At 40.9% G+C, this 21,589-nt stretch overlaps 1 protein-coding gene across 1 annotated transcript in view; it reads left to right on the top strand.

The window, feature by feature from the left end:
* The window catches only part of PIK3C3 (phosphatidylinositol 3-kinase catalytic subunit type 3), a 130,763-nt gene that overhangs the window by 82,261 nt on the left and 26,913 nt on the right, over positions 1-21,589 (top strand). The window contains 3 exon segments of the mRNA XM_075186287.1: positions 2,010-2,161; positions 2,164-2,183; positions 15,348-15,438. Coding sequence (XP_075042388.1) covers positions 2,010-2,161; positions 2,164-2,183; positions 15,348-15,438 — 263 coding nt within the window.

Here is a 21,589-nt window from a genome sequence, read left to right as displayed (position 1 = left end):
TTAGAATATGGTAGAGTGTATTTCATCAAAGAAAGTTTATTATTTCATTCTTAATGCTAGGTCACTTCTGTATGTCTGCAATGTCCATGTGACTTACTTGTGCAGCCATGCCCATTAGTCAAGCACAGACACACATTAAGCCGCATGTTCACAGGAAAAGACCAAGACTGGGAACCTTCATCATTATAAATATGAAATTTAATACAAGGAGCACTTAACAATATCGTGAGTGACTGCCACCTCCGTCATAAGCTCGTCTTATTGATCCTCTTTGTATTGATGTATATATTGCTGATTGTATTTGCTCTTGTCTAAACTTTGTATAGAAGTGGATCCAGCACCGTGTATATTAAATCACAGTTTCTGCGTTTCCTGGGAGGACAGGCTATGAATTATAAAGCGGCGTATCCTGGCAGATAAATGTCTCTCTGTGAACACATTTGGTTAGAATAGACTGACGGCCCAACCAGGCCTCGGAAGCCCTGTCAATTTGCGGCTGATGGCAGTGGCATTTGAAAGTGCTGACACAGACAGCAATAACTTTGTCGCAGACTCCAGGGCGACTTTTGGCAATGTATATATTGTCTCAGCCGGGTTTTAAGCAAGCCAAACATCAGTGCTGCAGGCTGATTGCTACAGAAGCACTTGGCTCTTGTTTGAATTGCCTTAAATGCAAATTCAAGGCTCAAGAAGCAGATGTTTTTATTTTCTGGTGCTGTCAGCATTTTATAATCACCAGGTCTCTCGTTTACCGAGTTGCTTGCAGGTTTTTTTTTTGTCTTACCTGTTTGTCTACCTCCGCTATGTGGAATAGAGGATGAAGAAGTTGAGGGAGAGAGAAGAAAGGAGAAAGTTACATGATCTTGCCTGCTTATAAGCATTTAGCATCAGGACAACCAGAATAAATAAGAAAAAGGAAGTTGCCTCAATAAATATGTATTGCTGCTGCATGTTTTTAATGCATTTACATTTGTTAAAATCATACTTGCCAACTTTTCCTGTTTGACTTCAGGGAGATCCCGGGGGAGGTGGGTGTGGGGGGCGGGGCTTGACGAATCACATCATTTTGGCCCCGCCCCCTAAATGATTGTCACAATTTTGGCCAATTACAGCAGGGGTCGGGGCTCAGATGACGCAATATTTGTGTTAAGCCCCCCTCCACTTATCTATTGTGAGGGCAAGAAACGGGAGGTTGCACTGCACTCGTGGCCCGTGAGGTCTCCCGGAATGCCAGGAGAATGGGCAACTATGTGTTAAAGAAAAGCAGCTAATGAATCTCCAGAGACTGAAGTGTCTTTTACATTTCTGTCTCCATTACTGAAGTAATGTTGTCTTACCTGTCAGTCTATAATTAAATCTTGGTCTCCATGAAAATGGCCACCTCCATAGGCATCAATGCATGGACATAGAACACAATTTCTGAACTGTCATCATGCCACAAATGGCGAAGCCAACCACGTCTTGCACTGGCTCAGCATCAGGGAGAATGCCAGACTCTTCAGGGAGTGAGGGAGATCACCCCTATTTCAGGGAGAGTTGGCAAGTATGGTTAAAATAACAAAAAAAAAAATGTTGTCCCTTTAAATCGCAACAAGGCTAATGCAATATATGTGTGGTAGTGGGGAGACGATTACTTTATCAGTGGTATCTGCCGTCTATGGGTGTTGCTCTATGTATAAATGACTTCATGTTGACGCTCAGATATGTTTAGCTGTACAGAGCGGTTTCATTGCTGTAGCTCTGTCTCTAGGTATTTTTATTTAAGTGTCTGTAGGTTTTTTGATTGGATCCTGTGGAGCAAACTTCTATATCTGACTGAAGGATATATTTCCATCCTCTCCCAAATAAGAACCCTAGGACATGTATTTGTACATCACAGTAATGTCTGAGGTCATATGCTGATGGAGAACCTTTAATTAAGAGGCGTTTCAACTTCTCCTGAATAAAGATAGCGCTTTATAACAGGGACCATAGACATTCTAATCATTGCTATCTTCTCCCATTCACAGGGAAACTGTTTCACATCGATTTTGGATACATATTGGGTAGGGACCCCAAGCCTCTGCCGCCCCCCATGAAACTGAACAAGGAAATGGTGGAAGGAATGGGAGGAACGCAGAGTGAGCAGTACCAGGCTTTCCGCAAGCAGTGTTACAACCGCATTCCTTCCTCCACCTGCGCAGGTAACGTTGTATTGCTGCTAATATTAGGGCAACTGAAACATGCACTGTTTTATATACCGCACGTTATAATCCATGCAGATGACTAAAAGTACAGTCTCTAGATAAATGGGATTTTGAACCTTGAGGGGGATAGAAATAATCCATTCTACTCCAGGTCCAGACAGACAATAGGATACTCTGGAGGCGGTGTGTGATTATGTGAGGTTGTCCGAGTTTCTAAACTTGTATTAAAGTGGCCTCCTCTACCTCCGGCAGCCTCCGAGTCTATTAGCCTCCGATCTCAGCCACCGCACACTCTGCACTTAATACATATGACTGTACTGGTCAGTAATGCCAGTGGAGAGGCACAGATACAAGCCCTTTGTGGCGTTCATTTCACAGAAGACCATTTTTGATATGCAGCAGCCCCACGCACTGACTGGTCTCTGGAGACCTCGTCTCTTCTGGAGAGCTTCACGATATCCAGGGAGAGGAGGGGTGAAATGCATAGTATGTAATGTCATCTTCTGTCCTCCGTGCTCATCCTATCATTATCCAGCAGTTCCTCGGGTCCCTCCTCTGACCACTCTCATACAGTTCGTTCTACTCTGCCCCATGTGTGTAAAAGCTATGAAGTGCCTGCACGTTTACGTTTCCACATGTGCATTATAAGATACATTTTAAAGTATATTCAACCTTAAGTCTAATCTATAGATGGGTCCGGAGCAAACATGCGACAATTATCATCAGCTTTAAAACTTATACACACTTTATGCAGGTGCAACGTTTTACCATTCGTGTAACTCAAAATAAGATTCATATTGTACTGCCACAAAGCACAAGCGCCACACCAGTTGTGCACAGTGCACCTGTTTTCCGCCAAGATGCATTTTTGTTGCACAAACAAGCTTTACATGTAACTCAAAAATATACAATTTGGGGCCTGATTTTATATAAATGTTGTAAATGTTTGGCAGTTGCACTTATGTTCTTCATGGGCTTGATTCAGTTTGACAGTTCATGTATTCATGTACTACAACTACCCAGTAGTGACGTCATAGACAATGGAGACGTATCTTCATGCCCAATAGCTGCCACTGTCCTTTGTAAATACATAGGCTAATCGGGAAATCTGTGAGACCATGGGATCAGTGCAATGTGTTTCAGGTAAAACAGATCTAGCTAGTAGGTCTAGGATATTACTAAAATACAAATGTCTCTACTATTGAAAGTTCTAGTTTCACTCTCCCGCATGTTTCTATCTGCACCTTGTTGGGTTCTCTACTTATTTTCATTTCTTTCTGCGCTTGAAGCCTCATTTCTGGTAAATGTTTTTCGCAATTGAAATATCATCTAATATTTGCATTGTCTCTAATCTTCCCATGCTCATCCAACGAGGGCACCTTGTAAACAAGACATTTATTAAATATGTATTTGTTGTAGACAGCCTAAGCTTCTTAAAGGGGAAATAATTCTGTTTGCACAGATATGCTGTGAGTGTTTGTGTGTTTCCTCTTCCTCAGACCCCGCAATATTTACAAGTAAAGGTTTATAGTTTGGCAGCTGTGTGTTAGTAAGCATGCCTCGTTATTTAAAGGTACAAATGTCATGTTTTCCTACGTATTCCCCTGTCCAAGTATGAATTTTATTACCAAATCCACTGAATGATGCCTAATCTTTGCAGCATCCAAATTTGTATTAAACTGAGGCTCTTACCTTTATTGTTCTCCAGCCAGCAGTTCAGTGATCGAGGCAAGTGGTTATTCGAAACTTTTCACATTTTTGTCCTTTTGCACCATAGATAATCGAGCCTCCCATGTCATAATGTTATTATGCATCGTGCAGTGATACGCAGTTAATGTTTGGCATGTAATGTTGGACGCCGCAGCTTAGGAATATGAAGTACAGGATACTGACTATTCTTCCCATAACCCACTATGGGACAGACCCTGGGGGCAGATGCCCCCCCCCCCCCCCCCCCCCCGCTCCACATCCTCTCGGTCTAGATCAGGGGTAGGCAACCTGTGGCTCTCCAGGTGCTAAACTACAAATCCCAGCATGCCTTGCCACCTATCTGCTTGCTATCTACTGGCAAAGCATGCTGGGGCTTGTAGTTTCACAACACCTGGAGAGCTGCAGGTTGCCTACCCCTGGCCTAGATAGCCCCTGAGTATAGCGCTTTATGTTCCTGTTGCACATCAAGTAATCGTACCCAGTGAGCCGCATTTCAAATTTGACTCTCCAGCAAGAGTATATTTGCATTATTACTTACTCCAAAGTCGCAGTTAGACCATTTGGTTTGTAACGGGTCTCCCCTATCTCTGTGCCTATTGTGCAGCAATTGATCTTAACGGTTGCAGTTTTCTGGCACGAGCATTGAAACCAAACTTTCCAACAATGGTGTCGTATATTTGGCTGCCGGGAACTGACCGTGTAATCAGCTAGAGTTCCTTTTCAAGTCTTTGTGTTTTTATTAGACGGCAGATACTCTTAACCACTGAGTCACCTTTTTTACTGTATCATAATGTAAGCCAAAAAAAATTGACTGTCTTTGACTTATCTTCCCATACAACTAACGACTGAAACACAAATTTTATGCTAATATTTTCACTAATACTTTTTCCCAGTGTCGTATTGATGAAACTGTAAAACATTCATACATAGATAAATAAATAAATATACATTGGAACGAGAGTATGCCACAATTATGTGTAATTGGTTTGTAATGAAACATCAATTGTCTGTAATGTGCGCTAGCCATTTCTACAAATACTAATATGAAATGATAACTGATGGAATACAAAAGGTGCTTTGTCTTATTGAAAGGAGAAATATGAACGGTTCCTCTATAAACTGCCAGCGGGTAATGGATTAGCAGCTCTTCAGCGATATGTTATTAATCAAGAGACCAGAAACTCCCTCTCCTCTGTCTAAAGATGGAGAGATTAACCTGTGTAGGCTGCAAGTCACGCATCACTCAATATTTCTTTCACCTATGTGAATTTATTATGCTGAATGGTCTTGTTAGTATTAACATTCAGCCGAAAGTTTGGGGTCATATGGTCAGAGAATAAACAAAAGTAAGACGATACTCATTTGCAGACTTGCAGTTTTTACTTTAATGCAGCATGCTGCCTTTTTGGTGCAATTTTTAGTTTATTTATACCTGGGATATAAAAAATGCATCTACTGCGGTTTACTGTTTATGGTGTTTTTCTGTGTGTTTTTTTTTTTCTTTTTTTATTGTATTTTTGAGGTGTTTTACTAATGTAATGTTATCAGTTTTAATATGCTTGCCCCTGCGTACCCTGTTTTTAAAATGGAAAGTCACAGAATAACCCTAGCCAATCAGATCTTCATAATGTTCACAGCAGCACAGAGCAATCCAACAGAGGAATGTACTGATCTTGCGGGAGGGAGTGACCTATCCACTCGAATGATATGAGCGAGGACAGGGCTGCATGTGACAAGGGCAGTGACGTGATGTGAGGGGGGAATGGAGGCAGCAGGGAACCACAGACTGAGAGTTATATACTGGAAGGAGCAGGGTACTCAACTGCACAGAATATGATCAAACTCTTAAGTTAGCAATACAACTCATTGTCCACCAATGTATTTATTTGCTCTTATACATTATATAACAAAGCATGTAGTACTGAGCTTATATCATTTTGCTACATTATTTTTATTTAACTAAATTCCAGTCCCTAACTGACAGAAGACATATATAATGCTTGGCAAGCCACGCAGAGGTTTTATTATTTTGGGAATAAAGGGATGAGGGGGTGTACAGAAGCTTGAACAGACACATGACTGAGTGAGTGAATGGCCAACTGATCCACACACATATATGAACCAATAAGTTAAACCTCAAGTTTTATAATTGAAAGTCATGAGCCTTCTCCAATTTGCATTTTAGAATTCTAAAAAAAGCTTCCACCTTGTGGGCTTTTACATTAAACCCACCTCCTCTTCCCTCTCTGGTACTGTAAAGCGAAATCCTTCCATTTGGAACACTGCTGTTTTCTCAGCCTATATAATCATTTCTGAGTACTCATTTTAAATATTGATTATCGGCAGCATCTGTGGTCTGAGCGGAGGTAACTGTATATTACCTGCAGTTATCTGATTTTTCAGCCACGTGTGCTTTTTCTGCTGCTGATTCATTCATTGAAGCTGTGATGCGGGCAATTAGCTGCACAGGACACCGTTATGTGTACTCTTCATTCATCTTATATGTGTAGTAAGAGTTTCTCTAATATTTATCATCATCATTATTGTTTATAGGGTGCTGCAGATTCCGTTGTGCCAGACTAGCATCTTAGAGATGACTTACTTGCGTGAATAAAATAAAATTGCTGACAGATACCTGAATACAATTAAGACAGACATGGATAGGCATGAGCTAGCAATTACAGCTAACACGGATACTGGTATGAATTCCATGCATGTGAGTGAAGATTCGGCAGAAGATTCAACTTTGACATTAGCGTCATTTGAGGTGGACACACACGAGACATAGGGTGGAGAGGACCCTGCCTGTTAGAGCTTTCATTCTAGAGGAAGTATAGACAGAGGACATGAGGGTCTAGGAGAAGCTAGGGTAGGTAAGTATGAAGATGTTGGTAAGGCTCGTAAATTGGGGGAGAGTCTGGTGAGGCGAGGCAAGGAATTCCATAGGTGGGGGTGAAGTGTTGAAGATTGAAGTGGGAGGAGAGTTGAAGGTCAGCGGAGGAACGCAGTGGTTGAGCTGAGGTTCATCTCACGATGAGGTTAGAGGAAGTGTTCGTGAGACTTTTAGGTTAGGGTGAGCAGCCTGAATTGAATTCTGGAATTAATGGGGAGCCAGTGAAGGGATTTACAGAGGGAGACGGCAGATGAAGAGCGGCAGGAGAGGAAGACTAGCCTAGCCGTAGCATTCACGGTTAATTAATAATGGGAAAGGTAAATGAGGGAGGGTGGGAAATAATCAAGTGTACCATGGTTTTGGTTACTTTCTGAATGAGCAAGGGATGTGAGATTTTGAGGTGGATGGTGTCAATTTTGTCTTTAAAGTACATGGTAAAATCTTGAATGGTGACTGAGAAGAATGTACAGATGATGAGGAAGGACAGAGAAGCGAGTTGACAGTGACAAAGAGGTGTCCAGGGGTGTTTGGCATGGAGGAGATGACTGATTAGTAGTTTGTTTGGCAAGAGACAGTGGTGTATGTAGAAAGGATAAACTTTAAAGTGGATAAAGTCAGCGTCACAGCTGAATTTTCTCCATTGGCGCTGTGGCAGAGCAGGAGGACTGTCTGAGGTTGTGAGTCTATGGAAGGTGTCAGGGGTTGCGGCTTGATGTGACTGTTTCATAGTGTTTTGGTTGCATTATCAAGTTACGGTGTCTGAGTATGCGACTTTGGGCACAGTGGGTGGAAGATGATAACATTGGGAGAGGTTGTGGGATGAAGTGAGTGTTAGGAGTTCAGAGGCTACAGTACGGGATGGGTGTCAGTGGGGATGTTGAAATTCCTGAGAATAAGAGTGGGGAGGTCAATGTGGGGAAGCCAAGTAGCACAGTTGTCTAGGAATTGTGAGGGAGTACCTTGAGGGGAGGGGGGGGTGTAGATGACAGTAAAGCTGAGGTGTAGAGGAAAGAGGTGTATGGAGTGAACTTCAGAGAGGACAGAGAGTTTCAGGTGTGATGCTGTAGGTACAGCCCGGAGACCGTAGGATACCTTCTCCACCACCATTATGATCACCTGGAGGAAGAGTGTGGTTGAAGGAGAGGTCAATATAGGAAGAATGAGAGATGAAAATGTTATGGGTGATTTGAAATTCAAGATCTACTGCAACAAGCTTTAAGAGTCCACAGTAGAATAGGAGGTTGGTAAGAGCGATTGGAAGTGAAGTGAGTACGTAGCGAGGTACAAAATCAGTATGCAGAAGGGAAGTCCAATAACAGGTCTGGATCTGCTACACAGGCAATAGTGCAGTACAGAATCAGGATCCAAGAGAGGATGGGCAAAACAAGCAATGATTGGTACAGGAGGGGTTAACAGTCAGACGCACTATCCATGAAGGAATCACAAGGAAAACCAAGGTCAGCAGCAATACAGCATAACAGGGAGTCAGTCTGGGTATGAATACATGTTGCTCTGACACAGCTACAATGTCAGCGTGAGCTTTATATACTCTGCAAGTTTGAATATGCTGCCTCCCAGCCACAATCATGTGACCAACCCGAACCAGGAATTGCTGATCTCTACACAGAGGCAGAGGAAATCGGCAGCACAGGAGTGTGGAGCAGGTAAGTTTTGTGACACTTCCTAAGACCAAACCAGTCATGTACAAGTTTTATTTCTATTAAAACAAATCAACGATTTGAACTTTACCTGTGGGTGGTCTGTTGCGGTTCTCTGGTGTCTCCACCTCACTTCATGTGGTTTTCCTGCATGATAATTCTGTACTGCGTAATGTCGTGGCACTTTATAGGATGGTAATAATAATGTAATAAACCATGAAAATCCCACTGATTATCACACGCTGAAGGTGAAACTAGTGACTGCCCATAAAGCCCATTTCCTGCCACCCGGTATGACGCCAGCAGACATGCAGGGCGTAATGACCGTTATAATTCCCCACAAGCAGCAGGTGATCCATCCGATCTACTTCTAAAAAACGAATCATCCCTTATAGTAAAACTTTGTTTTGCAAGACCTTATTGTTCTCTTGAGCTAAACATCCCGTAGGCCCTTTATGGCTTACAGTGCTGGCTCTGCAAGAAAAGAAAAAAAAAACAACAAAAAAAACAGCCCAATCACCTATAAATTATAATGCATACTCTTCAAAAATAAAAAACGAACCGTGAAATTGAAGTCTCGTTTCTCTGCACTTGTTTTATTGTTGTATAATTACAGAACTAGTGGTAAAATAATTAGCTTTCTACCCTTTTAAATATATTGGATGATACAAAAGATGCAATCCAATAACACTTCATACTTTAATTAACTTAATAATTAATACATTTTCATACCATGTCTTGATGAAGCGGTCAGTGTCCCTGTTACAATTATGAAGCTTTATTGAGTTTATGGCTGCTGCGGAGAGAGATATCAGGGTTTGCGTGTATGTAATATAACATTGATCTGTTCTTGTTCATTTCCCTGGTAGCCAGTAAATGTGTTCCAACCTTATAAAAATGTCCTCAACTCAATAATTGGCTATTATGTTATATTAAAGCTTTATAAGTATATATCTGGAAGCTTGTACTGTTGCAGAAACAGTGAGATCATCTCTGGAAACCATATCAATGTTTTATTATATATTTTATATTGTTTGTTCTTCATCTCCTTTGTATTTGTGTATCGTCCTCACCTTATGCATTGCCAAGCTTCGTAAATGACCTCAAGACCCCCCAAGGACATCTAATGTCAGAGGTCTTTGGAATACTGTATTTTACATTTCTATAACAAGCCTGCCACCAGCGTTGTACATACATTAATAACCGGTTCTCAGCTCAGAAGTTGGGCAAACACCTAAGGGGAACACTTGGTCTACATCATCAACACCTCCAACACGCATGCTCCCAATAGATCTCACCAGTACCGGACCTAATAGACTTAGTGAGGAGAATGCACATGAAATCACCAGACTGTCCAACGCTCTCGTATATTCAACATCATTAAAAAGGTCCGTTTGTTTATAGCCTAAAATACATTTTATTTGAAAACACATTTATTATAACATACTTTATATATAGAGGTGCACCATAAAAACCCAATTTAAAAAAACTGACATGTTGGAAAGAGCAGATTCCTAATAAAGATGTACGTCCCATCAGTTAAGTAAAAACATAGTTAACGAACCAATAAAATAAATTAATTGCACTTAGTAAAGTGTAAGTCATTATATCTCTGCATGTGGAATCACCTTAGATTCTGGTAATATCACATTTGGGGCATGGCAAAGGTTGGGCAGAAAATTATTAGAACACCTCTAATTAGAGACAAACCAGTACCCAAGTCCCCCCCCCCCCCCAAACCCATTCTGAAATCAAGTCTGTTCCTACACCCTGACACTGTCACTAATCACCTAGGTCCAGCGATAGTGTTACACACGGGAATGGACTCCCATCATTGTCCTGAGCTTGCTCAGTCATGTGTAGCATAAATGTAGATTCACAGTGGTTACCTTATATTTAATAACTCCTTTATAACAATCACAAATATTTATATATATATAAAGTTTCATAAGCCCATCGGAACTGAAAATTATCAATAATAATATTATATGCACAGCTGACTATAGATGGAAAATACCTAAAACATATAATCGTCATTTTAAGTGAAAATTGACCCCACTATCGACTACGGATATGGTATCTCTAAGTCCCCAATGGTGACTGCTCATGTAATATGCTCCATCTGTACATATATGATCCATGATTGCCATTACTTAAAGTGAAAACTCAATTTACAACTTGCTGGGTCCTTTCTGCCCTCTGTGATTAGACATCAACATTGATAAAAGAAGTCACTGTGACTGGTCATTGCTGCAGTGTAATATCTTCAATAAAGCAACTGTCTGAAGACACATCTGGTGTAACTAGGACAGTTCTTCTAGAAATTGTTACTAAAAAGTATTCATGAAAGAATTCATGAGGCGACCTTCCAGTGTGCAGTGCATTGTAGGAAAGGGTTATTCTTAGGCTTTAGGGTGGCGGTAAAGGATGCCTATAAGGAAAGACTAGAAATATAGACTCCCGACTCCTGGACATAATGCTGCCAGACTTTCCCATGGGGGCTGGTCTTGCAGCGATACTGGAACTCCCTGCTCACCCCTAGATCTCAGTGCCAGTCCTGGCTTTAGGACTAAAGCCATGACCAAAACTGTTCATAGTACTAGAACTAAAAAAACAAATTATAAAGTTGTTTTCATACTGTTAAAAGAAAAAAAAGTACCCAAAACCCTTGTTCACCACTTCATTAAATATTTGAAGAGATCTTCTTTGCCAATCCGTCATAGTATAGACTGTACCCAAAGAATGATAACGACTCGCCCACGTGCCACAGCCAACAGATGCTAAGTTATCAAACTTGTGAATCCTCGGGACCCCCCTTCACCTCCAGCCAATCACAAGGTGCCTGTGGGACACTGGGTTTGACCATTTAGTGGTGGGTGGAGGTCTTATTTTATGTGTGTTCTTCTTTTTTTTTTTTTTTTTTTTTTAATGTGGCTTTATTCAACCCTGCTGCTCGGTGTGTGTTCACTTGTCCATACACTGCTGTACTAGATAACAAATTGGGCGTGCGGATGGAGTACAGCAAAGTAGGGGAGATTCAATTCTCAGCAAGGTGTCCCTGGAACTCCCACAGAGAAGCATCACACCAATTCTATGTCCGGAATCTCTGATCATTTTATTCTTGCACCCCATAGAGGTGGGCAGAAAAATGAGTGCAGATTCCTACCGTAATGCTGACAATCTGAGCAGCTAGATATCACGGTGATGCCCATGCACCACATTGCCAGCAATTGATCCTCCCCAATTATATGGGGTATACAAGAATGCTGTGCTACAATGAGAAATAAGGGAGCTTGCCTGTCGTTGTAAGCTAGCGCCAATAGATTAGCGCTAGTACCAGAATTTAAGCACAATACCGCACCTTTCCTTAGACTTTTTTGTATCCAGCATCAGCGCAATGTGAAGTCATCAGACCTGCTGGACCGTGACTAATGGAGCCAATGCTTGGGTAGAGTACGAGTGTGTGGGCAAATGATCACATCAACCACAAATGAGTTCAGTGGTCATAGGTGCTCATTGCTGACACTCACTGTGTGGAGACGTCCATAATTTGCCATATTCATATTTTCATCTTTCAAAAATGGAAATGAAAACATTAATATTTTTGCCAATTATATGTACTAAATTGTTTCAGTGATGTGAGAGAGTTAAGTGGAACCTATTTATAAGAAATAAATTCAAAAAGTAATTTTACCAGAGCTAAGTGAATAACTACGGACAAAACACTCGTTCCTCACTTTTTCCTTAGAAGCTCTTTTGAATCTTGATTACTTGCCATTAAAGAGAAGAAAAGGGTTGAGCGACAGGTACACAATTCCTTAAACAGTTTTATAATGAAAGAGATTAGGCACAGATTGTATATATTCTCTAAAGCTTTCGGTTCCTATGGAAACACTGACAGTATACAGTACGAAGCATTTACTGCAGACATGTCTGATTTATAGTTACGGTATCGGATTTAAAAAGGCTTTCACTTGGGTCCGGTGGGAAACCAGAGCAGTGTAGAATACGCACCTTGAGGATCCAGCATGATAGACAGGCAGAAATACACGTAAACAGAGGGATTTCCACACTGAAATACAGTACGTGCTCCTGGGACTCGCACCTTTTTGTTCAATTCACAGATGTCCTACTACTTACTTTTCCTGTGGGTGTTGACCAATCTCTGTAATCACCTCTGACTGTCAGAGGAGACAGGGATTTGACACAGGGTCACGTCACAGGGATATTGCACCTGAAAAGGTGTTTGCTTTATAATGTCATGCAAATATTATATACACGTCCCTGTTAAACCAATATGGAACTATGATAAAATTATGTGGTAATCCTTTTATAACTACTCATTAAAATAATCACGATGTCTGTAGAAATAAATGATCCCTACTCCAATGTGTATTAAAGCCAAGTTTGCCAGCAGAGTTTTAGATAGAGTACTGCTGGGTTGGTTGGGAATGTTTCTGGATAGAGAACGATTTTATGTCCTTTTCTATACTGTATCTAGTGCTCCCCGGGTATAATTGCCGTAGATTTGTAGTGGCCACAGTGCTCCGCGGCTTCGTACAGTGGGGAACAGGACATACATAAAACAGGGACATACAAGGCAGACAAAAGAAATGTAGAGATGAAAACAAAGGGTATGGAGGACCCTACTCATTAGAGAGCTTACATTCTAAGTGGAAGAGGGCACAGAGGAGGAGTGAGTGGCTCAGAGTGGAGGTTGGTATGGCTGTGAGGGTGTATTAGTGTGAATAGTGCTATCAGGCATAAGGCAAGCTCTAAAAAAGAAATGGGTTGTCAAAGATTTGAAGGCTGTTGGATAAGAAAGCCTGATTGGTTGTGGTAGGGAATTCCATAAGTGGGGAGCAGCGCAGGAGAAGACTTGTAGGCGTGAGAGGTGGTTACCAGAGACGAGACAAGGCGCAGGTCAGAGGTAGATCTAAGAGGGCGGGAGGGAGAGTATTTTGATATGAGATGTATGAAGGGGTGGTGGTGTTGAGAGCTTTGTAGGTAAGGGTGAGTAATTTGAATTGGATTCTGGAGGACACAGGGAGCAGAGTAGGGATTTGCAAAGTGGTTCAGCAGATGTGGAGCGGTGAGAGAGGAAGATCTGCATCTTTCTTCCTGTTTTATCTCTTTTGGATGTCATAACTGGCCAGGTTTGTAAATGAAGTAGTCCTGCATAATGATATCCGGTAACAATAACATAACAATGTCATTTACTTAGCAAATTTTAGTAACTCATTAGCTTTGGATTGTTATCCGCTTTGTTTTTGATACAATTACTGCAATCTCTGGCTAGTGACTCTCACAGGAGCCCCCTCTGCCGTCTTCCTTCAAATGACTGTGCAGTCTTACAGCTTGCGTGCGGTCCCTCGTGTGTAATTACACGTGTTATTATCAGTGTTCAGTGTGGCTCAGAAATGAGCGTTGGATGAAGACAGAGAGAATTTCAATAATTGTTTCAGAAGTTTTGTGATCTCAGCCTACAAGAAGTTTTCTAAGGTGACTGGTTCAGCCGGGGTGTAAAGATTTATAATGCAGGTGCACAATTAACCCTCTCTGCTCAACATTAGCAACACACTACAGAGAACACATTTAAGTATATGATTTCTGTTGCTGATGTCCAACTATAGACTTGGAGATCTGCATGATTATTGGGCTCTCCACGTTACTGGTATTATTGCCTTCCTGTGTTATTACTGGCTATTCTCATTCCTTGCTGCTTGCTGACTGTCACCTCTGTAGTTATGACTGTGTCGCTGACTCTCTCACATACTATCATCACTCCGCCGTGCTGGTACTTACCAGCCATTGACAGGAATTAAGTGCACGGGTGTTTTTGTTTTACACTTTGTTTCACTGATGTATAAATGCGTAAATATTGCCCATGCGATTTTATCCAAAAATGTGTAATTACTGTTTTGGCTATTTATATTGTCCTACGCTCCGTGAAAGCAGCTATTTTGATAATGTAGCCCATAAATTCACTAGTGGTGTATTTGATTCCTGAAAAATCGATAACTCCATTCTCACAAATACTGGGTCAGCTCACACAATTGTGGCCGCAGTGTGGGCAGGTGATGGGCACATGTTACTGTCTCCTCCCTTTCCCGCTGTCATCTCCTGTCTACTGCCAGTGACTCCAGTATGCAAATGAGTGTCAGGAGGCTGCTTTAGTAGCATTTGTAGAAATAAAGGTGTCTCCTGTAACTGCAGGTTGGAATCTAGATAGTCCAAGAGGTAAATATATCAAGCTACGAGTTTCTGGCAGGACTGAGAAGTGGAGATGTTGCCTATAGTAACCAATCTGATTCTAGCTGTCATTTTGTAGAATGTACTAAACAATAACTAGAATCTGGGTGCTATAGGCAACATCTCCACTTTTTCAAACCCGTAGCTTGATAAATTTACCCACTAGTGTTTTACATTTAGCTGCACATTCCCTCATTTAAGTGTCAAGCTGGTAAAATCATCGGGAGAAATTTTCTGTAGTGTGTATCCAATGACTGTGAACATATGAATCGGCATGCTGATTGGAACTTTCACTTAGATTATCAGCAGTGCTCCTCATCTGTCATAACCATCTCCTGAAAAGATTGTGACTCTGTAAACTCCATAGAGATCTATGGACACTGCTGGGCATTCACACGGAATGATGTCGGGCAAATTTTTTAAGTGATTTTTAGTCCATTTTATACAATCAAATCAAACGCTACAGTGTGCTTTGGTACGATAAAACATGGTCGTGGGACAGTGCACACTATTGTAATATCAGACTTTATCATTGGATTATCATACCAATAAAGACTGTTAAACTGTAATGTATACCTAGCTTCAGGCAGCTTCTGACTATCATTGGCTGTGTAGAGATTAATTGGATGAATTGTTGTCTCCTCTTAGATATTCCAACCTGATACTAAATCTTTTCTCTCTGATGGTGGATGCCAACATCCCGGATATAGCGCTAGAACCCGACAAGACCGTTAAGAAGGTAAGAGAAAAATCCTGTTGTGGTTACCGATCACGTTTTGTTATCATTCACCGCTTGTTACCTTAACCCTACTAACCCTGTGGATTTCATTGTAAAGATCTTTTCCCAAATGAAGGTTTCATTGAATGAATTGTGGTCACTCAGAACTATCACCATCTGATCAGCTTGTCATATCGCGCATGCACAGAAAGACAGATCAGTTGTTTTGTGGTCAGTGAGTCTTCCGCACACAGCCATACAATGGTTTTCAAATACAGGGTGATTTAAACCTTTGTGAATGATCATATTTGTAAATTATTTCAATAAAGGTCTTCTGGGATGATTGTAAGATCTCATGGGCTATAAGCACATTGTGGGAAAAGTCATTGTGTTTTGGGCACGTTCCCACCTTCTCAGATATACAAGCATTCACTGATGGCCTTCATTGTGCATTAAGCTATTAAGTTGTAATTATTCTTTTGTCCCGTTACCCGCCATAACTAGTGGATATTTTGTTATCTTGCTCGTACCGTGAGCTCTTTTTTTTTTTTTTTTTTTGTCTATTTTATTTTTTTTATTGATATCGTAATGATAGCAAAAACAGTTCTCAGGTGCCACATCCCATATAGACTTTTTAAGCCAAAAGTGTCAAGGGAACTGTGTCATTATAAATCTATCACATAATCCACTGTATAGTGCAACCCTTAAGCACGTTCAATGCAGGATTACAAATAAACTCTTCTTGCTGTCAAACCAAGTAAACTGCATATACCAGCATTGGAACACACTTGGTGCCCCGCCCACCCTGTGTGTAACCAATAGAAAGACCTTCTGTTCCCAATTAATTAACTGCAGCTGATTGACACTAATCACAGTCACCGTTTCTGCAGAGGAAGAATGGATGAACTTCTGCCATCCCCACATCAGGTCATACAATGATATTTGTATAGAGTCCAAGCTCTATATAACAATCAGAATAAGACTGTAAGATGATCAGCAGTGAACTCCGCTCTACAGATATTAGATTGATCTGATTTACAGCAGAGTTTATTGAGAAAGTGACCAGACATATTATATTATGAGCTGGCCTTGTTACATTGCTCAGAGCCTATTGCTTTAACATGCAGCCTGCTTCCTCTAGCTCGCTGCTTAATCTATGCTTCAAAAGACAGTTCATGACTCTATTAATAAAGGTCCGGAATAGAAGCCTTTCATTTCAGTAAACAGATTATTAGAAGTCAGGGTAGACACTTTACATAGCTGTGAATACAATCTTGTAATCAGGAACAAGGACTGCTGGCTGTTTTCTGCATAGTAAAGAGCTACTTCTGTGCAGAGGATTGTAACGCAAAGGATCGGACATTATAAAGATTGAAAGTGCATATTACAGTCCAATACTGCATCTCCCAAATATTTCTCCTGCTGGCATCCCAGGAACCATATTTTATCAATGTTGGTTATATTGCAAAATGAAGAAATCTAGATGCTCATCAGATGGTGTTTTTTCTTGTTGTTCCATTTAACGCAAACATTGCAGCAGATTTATCATTGCGTTTGGTTTTGTTCATAGCAGAGACGCAGATTATTCTTCACACTACAGCAGTAGTCCTATGGGCAGAATCTGATCACTGACGGCCACGTTTAAATGTATCCACGGGCCTAGCAGACACACCCAATGTTTACCTGTAAAGAGGATTCTGCAACACAGTAAAATAATAGAATATTTTGGACAATTGTACACTCTTACCTCCATTTCACAAAATGAAGAAAATTCTTTTGTAATTGGTTGTACCCTAATATAACCAAGTTATATTCACCAAGGCTCTATGGGTTTGGGGAGTATCATAGCTCCTTTTATAAGTTTAGTTAGACTACATCTTAATTGCAACACAACTGGTGGTGGTCTGTGGCACATTAATGTACTGCTGCACAGGGTCACCAAGATTTGTGGGGATTTGCAAACATTACAGATTATTTTTCAGCTCGAGTTTACCAAACGCAGATTATTTGGACTTTCAGCACATTTCATTAGACGCACATTTGTCGTTCAGTTCATACTTAGGAGCCCACTCTGATTTTCGGAAAAACTGCCCAGTAAAAAACGCTCCGCATGACCACCTGCAGGTTTGTGTTGTGATACTTTAATGTATAGCATTACAATAATAAGTAGGCCTAACAGTCCTCATTACTTTAAAGCAGTTGCATAATTTTGGCAAAGCTGCAATAAAGTTGTTGCATCATTTCTCTGCTACAATGTGACTTTATCTAAACCCAAAAAGACATCAATATGACCACTGTAAGGATATATGTTGCAATCATCACGTATTGTAAGGCACCTCAGCGATATAAATGCATTCTGTATAATTAGTGTGACTAATTTTACCATGGAGTTACCAATTATTACTAAATACTGAGGAATCATTAGGATGAGCAAGTGAGCATTTATCTTTTCCACAATAACAAGATAATCTTCATACCTTCTGTTTTGTTGTTGTGTGGTAAGTAGAATACTAATTCTGAGATGATCTTCATATATTCTGTCTTAGTATTACTACATTTGCCGCACAATAACGAGATAATCTTCATATATTCTGTCTTCGTATTACTACACTTTCCCCTGATCCTGAAATAATCTCCAGGGCTTTAGTGTGGCTCAGGAGTAATGTTATCATCGTGCTGGAACGTCAGAAGTTTCAGATCTTTATCACCTTCCGGACCTGCAGACAGTAGACTTCTACATTATATCAATACATCTACTGTACTTGATGTGTCTTTTAACAGGAACAAAATTACACATCCCACTCAATTTAGCAGTCACTCTGAAGTGGAGGTGAAAATGAGAGCAGATTTATGGGGAACAAAGCGATTACTTAAATCCCAGAAGTCAAACTTTTTCTGTACGTCCATCTCTTGAGGAATATGTACTTCAAACTACCTTATCAGGCAATTGGTTCCATGCTATTGATTCATGTCACATTATTCAGATAGTGCTGTAGGGATCATAAATAGTGCACGGCTGCTGCATTTAAACATGTGGCTCACAAGAAAAGAAAATTATATGTTAAAGTCGATCTTTTACCAAAATGTAGAAGAATGAAAATACACTGAAATGTAATCTTAAACAATATTGGCAAAAATTGCAAAATAAATATAAAATAGCCATCCCTTTATGAGCGATTTTTGTCTTGCGTGGTCTTAACCTATTTAACACATGTGTAGTAGGACCTATAGCTGAGCATATTGTCTCCCTGGTCTAACCACATTCACGCTGGGCAGCAGTACATTAATGTGCCGCAGTCCACCACATGTGGTGTTGCAATTAAGATGTAGTTTAATTAAACTTATAAAAGAGCTACGATACTCCCAAATCCATAGAATCTTTCCAACACTAATCATGTGCCCAAACAGCTCTAGTGTGGTCTTCAAACACTGTTTTGCTGTTGTGTATCCTGAGTGGGGCTGTAAGCTGTACTTGTGGTGAGGAGACTGGTAACTTTTTATTGGTCTTATGAGAGTCTGAACTATATACTGGTCATCACACTCGAAGAAGGGTATTCTCCTATTTAGGTGGTATGTTGGTAAACATTGTGTGGAGTTTGTATGTTCTACCTTTATTGATGTGGTTTCTTCCAGGTGCTCAGATGTCCTCCCAAAGTCCAAAAATATACTGATAATTGGCTGCTGACAAAAATTTACCCTAGTCTGTGTGCATGGTAGAGAATTTAGATGGCTCCAAAGGAACAGGGACTGATGTAAATGATTGAATATTCTTTGTACAGCGCTGCATAAGATGATGGAGCTATATAAATGTACAATAAATAATACTTGGCATACTTTTCAGTGTTTCATATTATTCCATAGAAGGTTATGGTATCTCTTCATGCCTTGGATTGTAACTTCAACAACTGCTCCATAAATGTTCTATCTGCTGTGAAATAGACATCCAAACCCAATAATCTAAGACACCAGGAAGGTTTTTCCGAACCCTTGATTGCTGGATAATATTTCAACGCAAACCAGATCAGAGTTTTTCTATTATTTGTTCGATACCTTAATGTATAGCATTACAATAATAAGTAGGCCTAACAGTCCTCATCACTTTAAAGCAGTCGCATGATTTTGGTAAGGCCGCAAAGTTGTTGCATCGTTTCTCTGCTACAATGTGACTTTAGATAAACCCAAAAAGACATTCATATGGCCACTGTAAGGACATAGATTGCAATTGTCACTTATTGTAGGCGCCTCAGCGCTGGGGTATAATATATCTATTAATTGGAGGCCTCCATGTGTGGTGGTGTCTCTCGTCTCTCAATGCGTCACCGTTCATGGCTTTACAGTATCTGGAAGGTCCAGATGGGGACTTCTTACCAGAACACACGAGTAATTTGGTTATTTCCCTAAAATATTTTTTTTAACAAAAATGTTTTGGCACAAAACTGAAGAGCAGAAGGCAGATCTTCAGAGAATAACAGAACTCTTTATTGCAGGGTAGGCATGAACCAGGAGTGCAATGTAAACAGTCACACGTACACAAATGACTGAATTACTGCCACCTTGTCAAATGACCAAGGTCCATTTTCTGTACTCCTTTATTGTTATCTACTCTAAACAGTGGCAAGGATGAGTACACACTGTTACATGGGTCACAGACAATAAGGATTGCACACAGGAGTACAAGGAGATTGCTAGATGAGCACACCGGTAATTGTGAGGAACTTGCGTGCTCCACGCTCCTGATCACAAAGCTGGCAGTAGGATTGAGGGGGGTTCCTTTAGATTTCAACAGTACCTCGGTCTCCAAATAGGAGCACTGAGTACCCAGATCATATCTTTCCTAGTGATTCCTAAAGCCATAAATCCTCTGGTCTTGGGTCTCCCCTGGCTCAGACTTCATTCTCCAGTACTGGATTGGCAGAAAGCTCAAGTACTTTCCTGGGGACCCAACTACCATTCTCTTCGCCTTCAGAAGGTGCAGTTGCCTGGGAAGGATTCCACATCCTCTCCTACAGCATCTTGGGATATTCCTGCACCGTATGCCGCATACTGACGTATTTTGTGAGCAAGAAGCTTCCAAGTTTCCCCCGCATTGGACCTGGGACTGTACTATCGAGCTATTACCAGACAACTCTCGGGGGCACATCTAGCCCTTGTCCTTACCTGAATGACATGCTATGCCTGCGTACCTCAAGGACAAAAAAAGGGGTTTTATAAGAAAATCTTCCTCTCCTGCTGGAGCAGCATTCTTTTTTGTCAAAAAGAAAGATGGAGAGCTCAGCCCCTGCATTGATTATCGGGGTCTTAATGCCATCACCGTTAAGAATAGGTATCAGTTACTCTTGATCTCAGAACTCTTTGATAGGATTAAAGGGGCCACATCTTTACCAAGTTGGACCTCAGGGGCGCCGACAATCTAATTTGTATCAAGAAGGGTAACGAGTGGAAAACCGCTTTTCATAAGACGGTCACTTTGCGGTTTTCCAAAAATTTATCAATGAGATCTTGAGACATCCTGTATCATTTCCTGGTCATCTATTTGAAGGATGATCTCATATTCTCTCCCGATATTGCCTCTCATCACGAACATGTATCTACTGTTCTTTAGCGCCACCAGCAAGATTGATTATTTTGTAAGCTAGAAAAATGTGTTTTTGACAAGAACCAGCTTCCTTTTCTTGGCTATATAGTGTTTGGCTCCGGGCTTCAAATGGTTCCTGAGAAACTCAAGGACATCTTAGACTGGCCCCAAGCTGTCTCTCAAAGCTGTCCAGCGATTTTTCCGATTCGACAATTCAAATGCGCTCATGCCTCTCGTTTTGCCGGTCACTTCAGTATTAAGAAGACCAAGGAGTTGTTATCCCGTAGCTACTGGTTGTCTTCTCTGCAGTTCGACGTTCAGGAGTATATTTCCACTTTGTGTCTGTTTTCAGAATAAGGTCCCGAGACGGTCTCCTTATGGCCTGTTGCATCCTCTTCCCTTTACTAATTGTCCCATGAGCCATCTTTTGATTTCATTACCGACTTCCTTCCAAGGGGTGTTATGTTGTTTGGGTTGTCATTGATCGCTTCTCCCATGCTGCTTACTTTGAACCCTTAAAAGGCTTACCCTCAACTTCTACCTTGGCTCAATTATTTATTAAGGAGATTTTCCAGTTACACGGATGTCCTGATATTA

Source organism: Mixophyes fleayi, chromosome 1 (assembly GCF_038048845.1).
Source record: "Mixophyes fleayi isolate aMixFle1 chromosome 1, aMixFle1.hap1, whole genome shotgun sequence".
In the NCBI taxonomy this organism is placed as follows: domain Eukaryota; kingdom Metazoa; phylum Chordata; class Amphibia; order Anura; family Limnodynastidae; genus Mixophyes; species Mixophyes fleayi.
The sequence above is the reverse complement of the archived record's forward strand: the minus strand, read 5'-3'. Positions and strand labels throughout refer to the sequence as shown.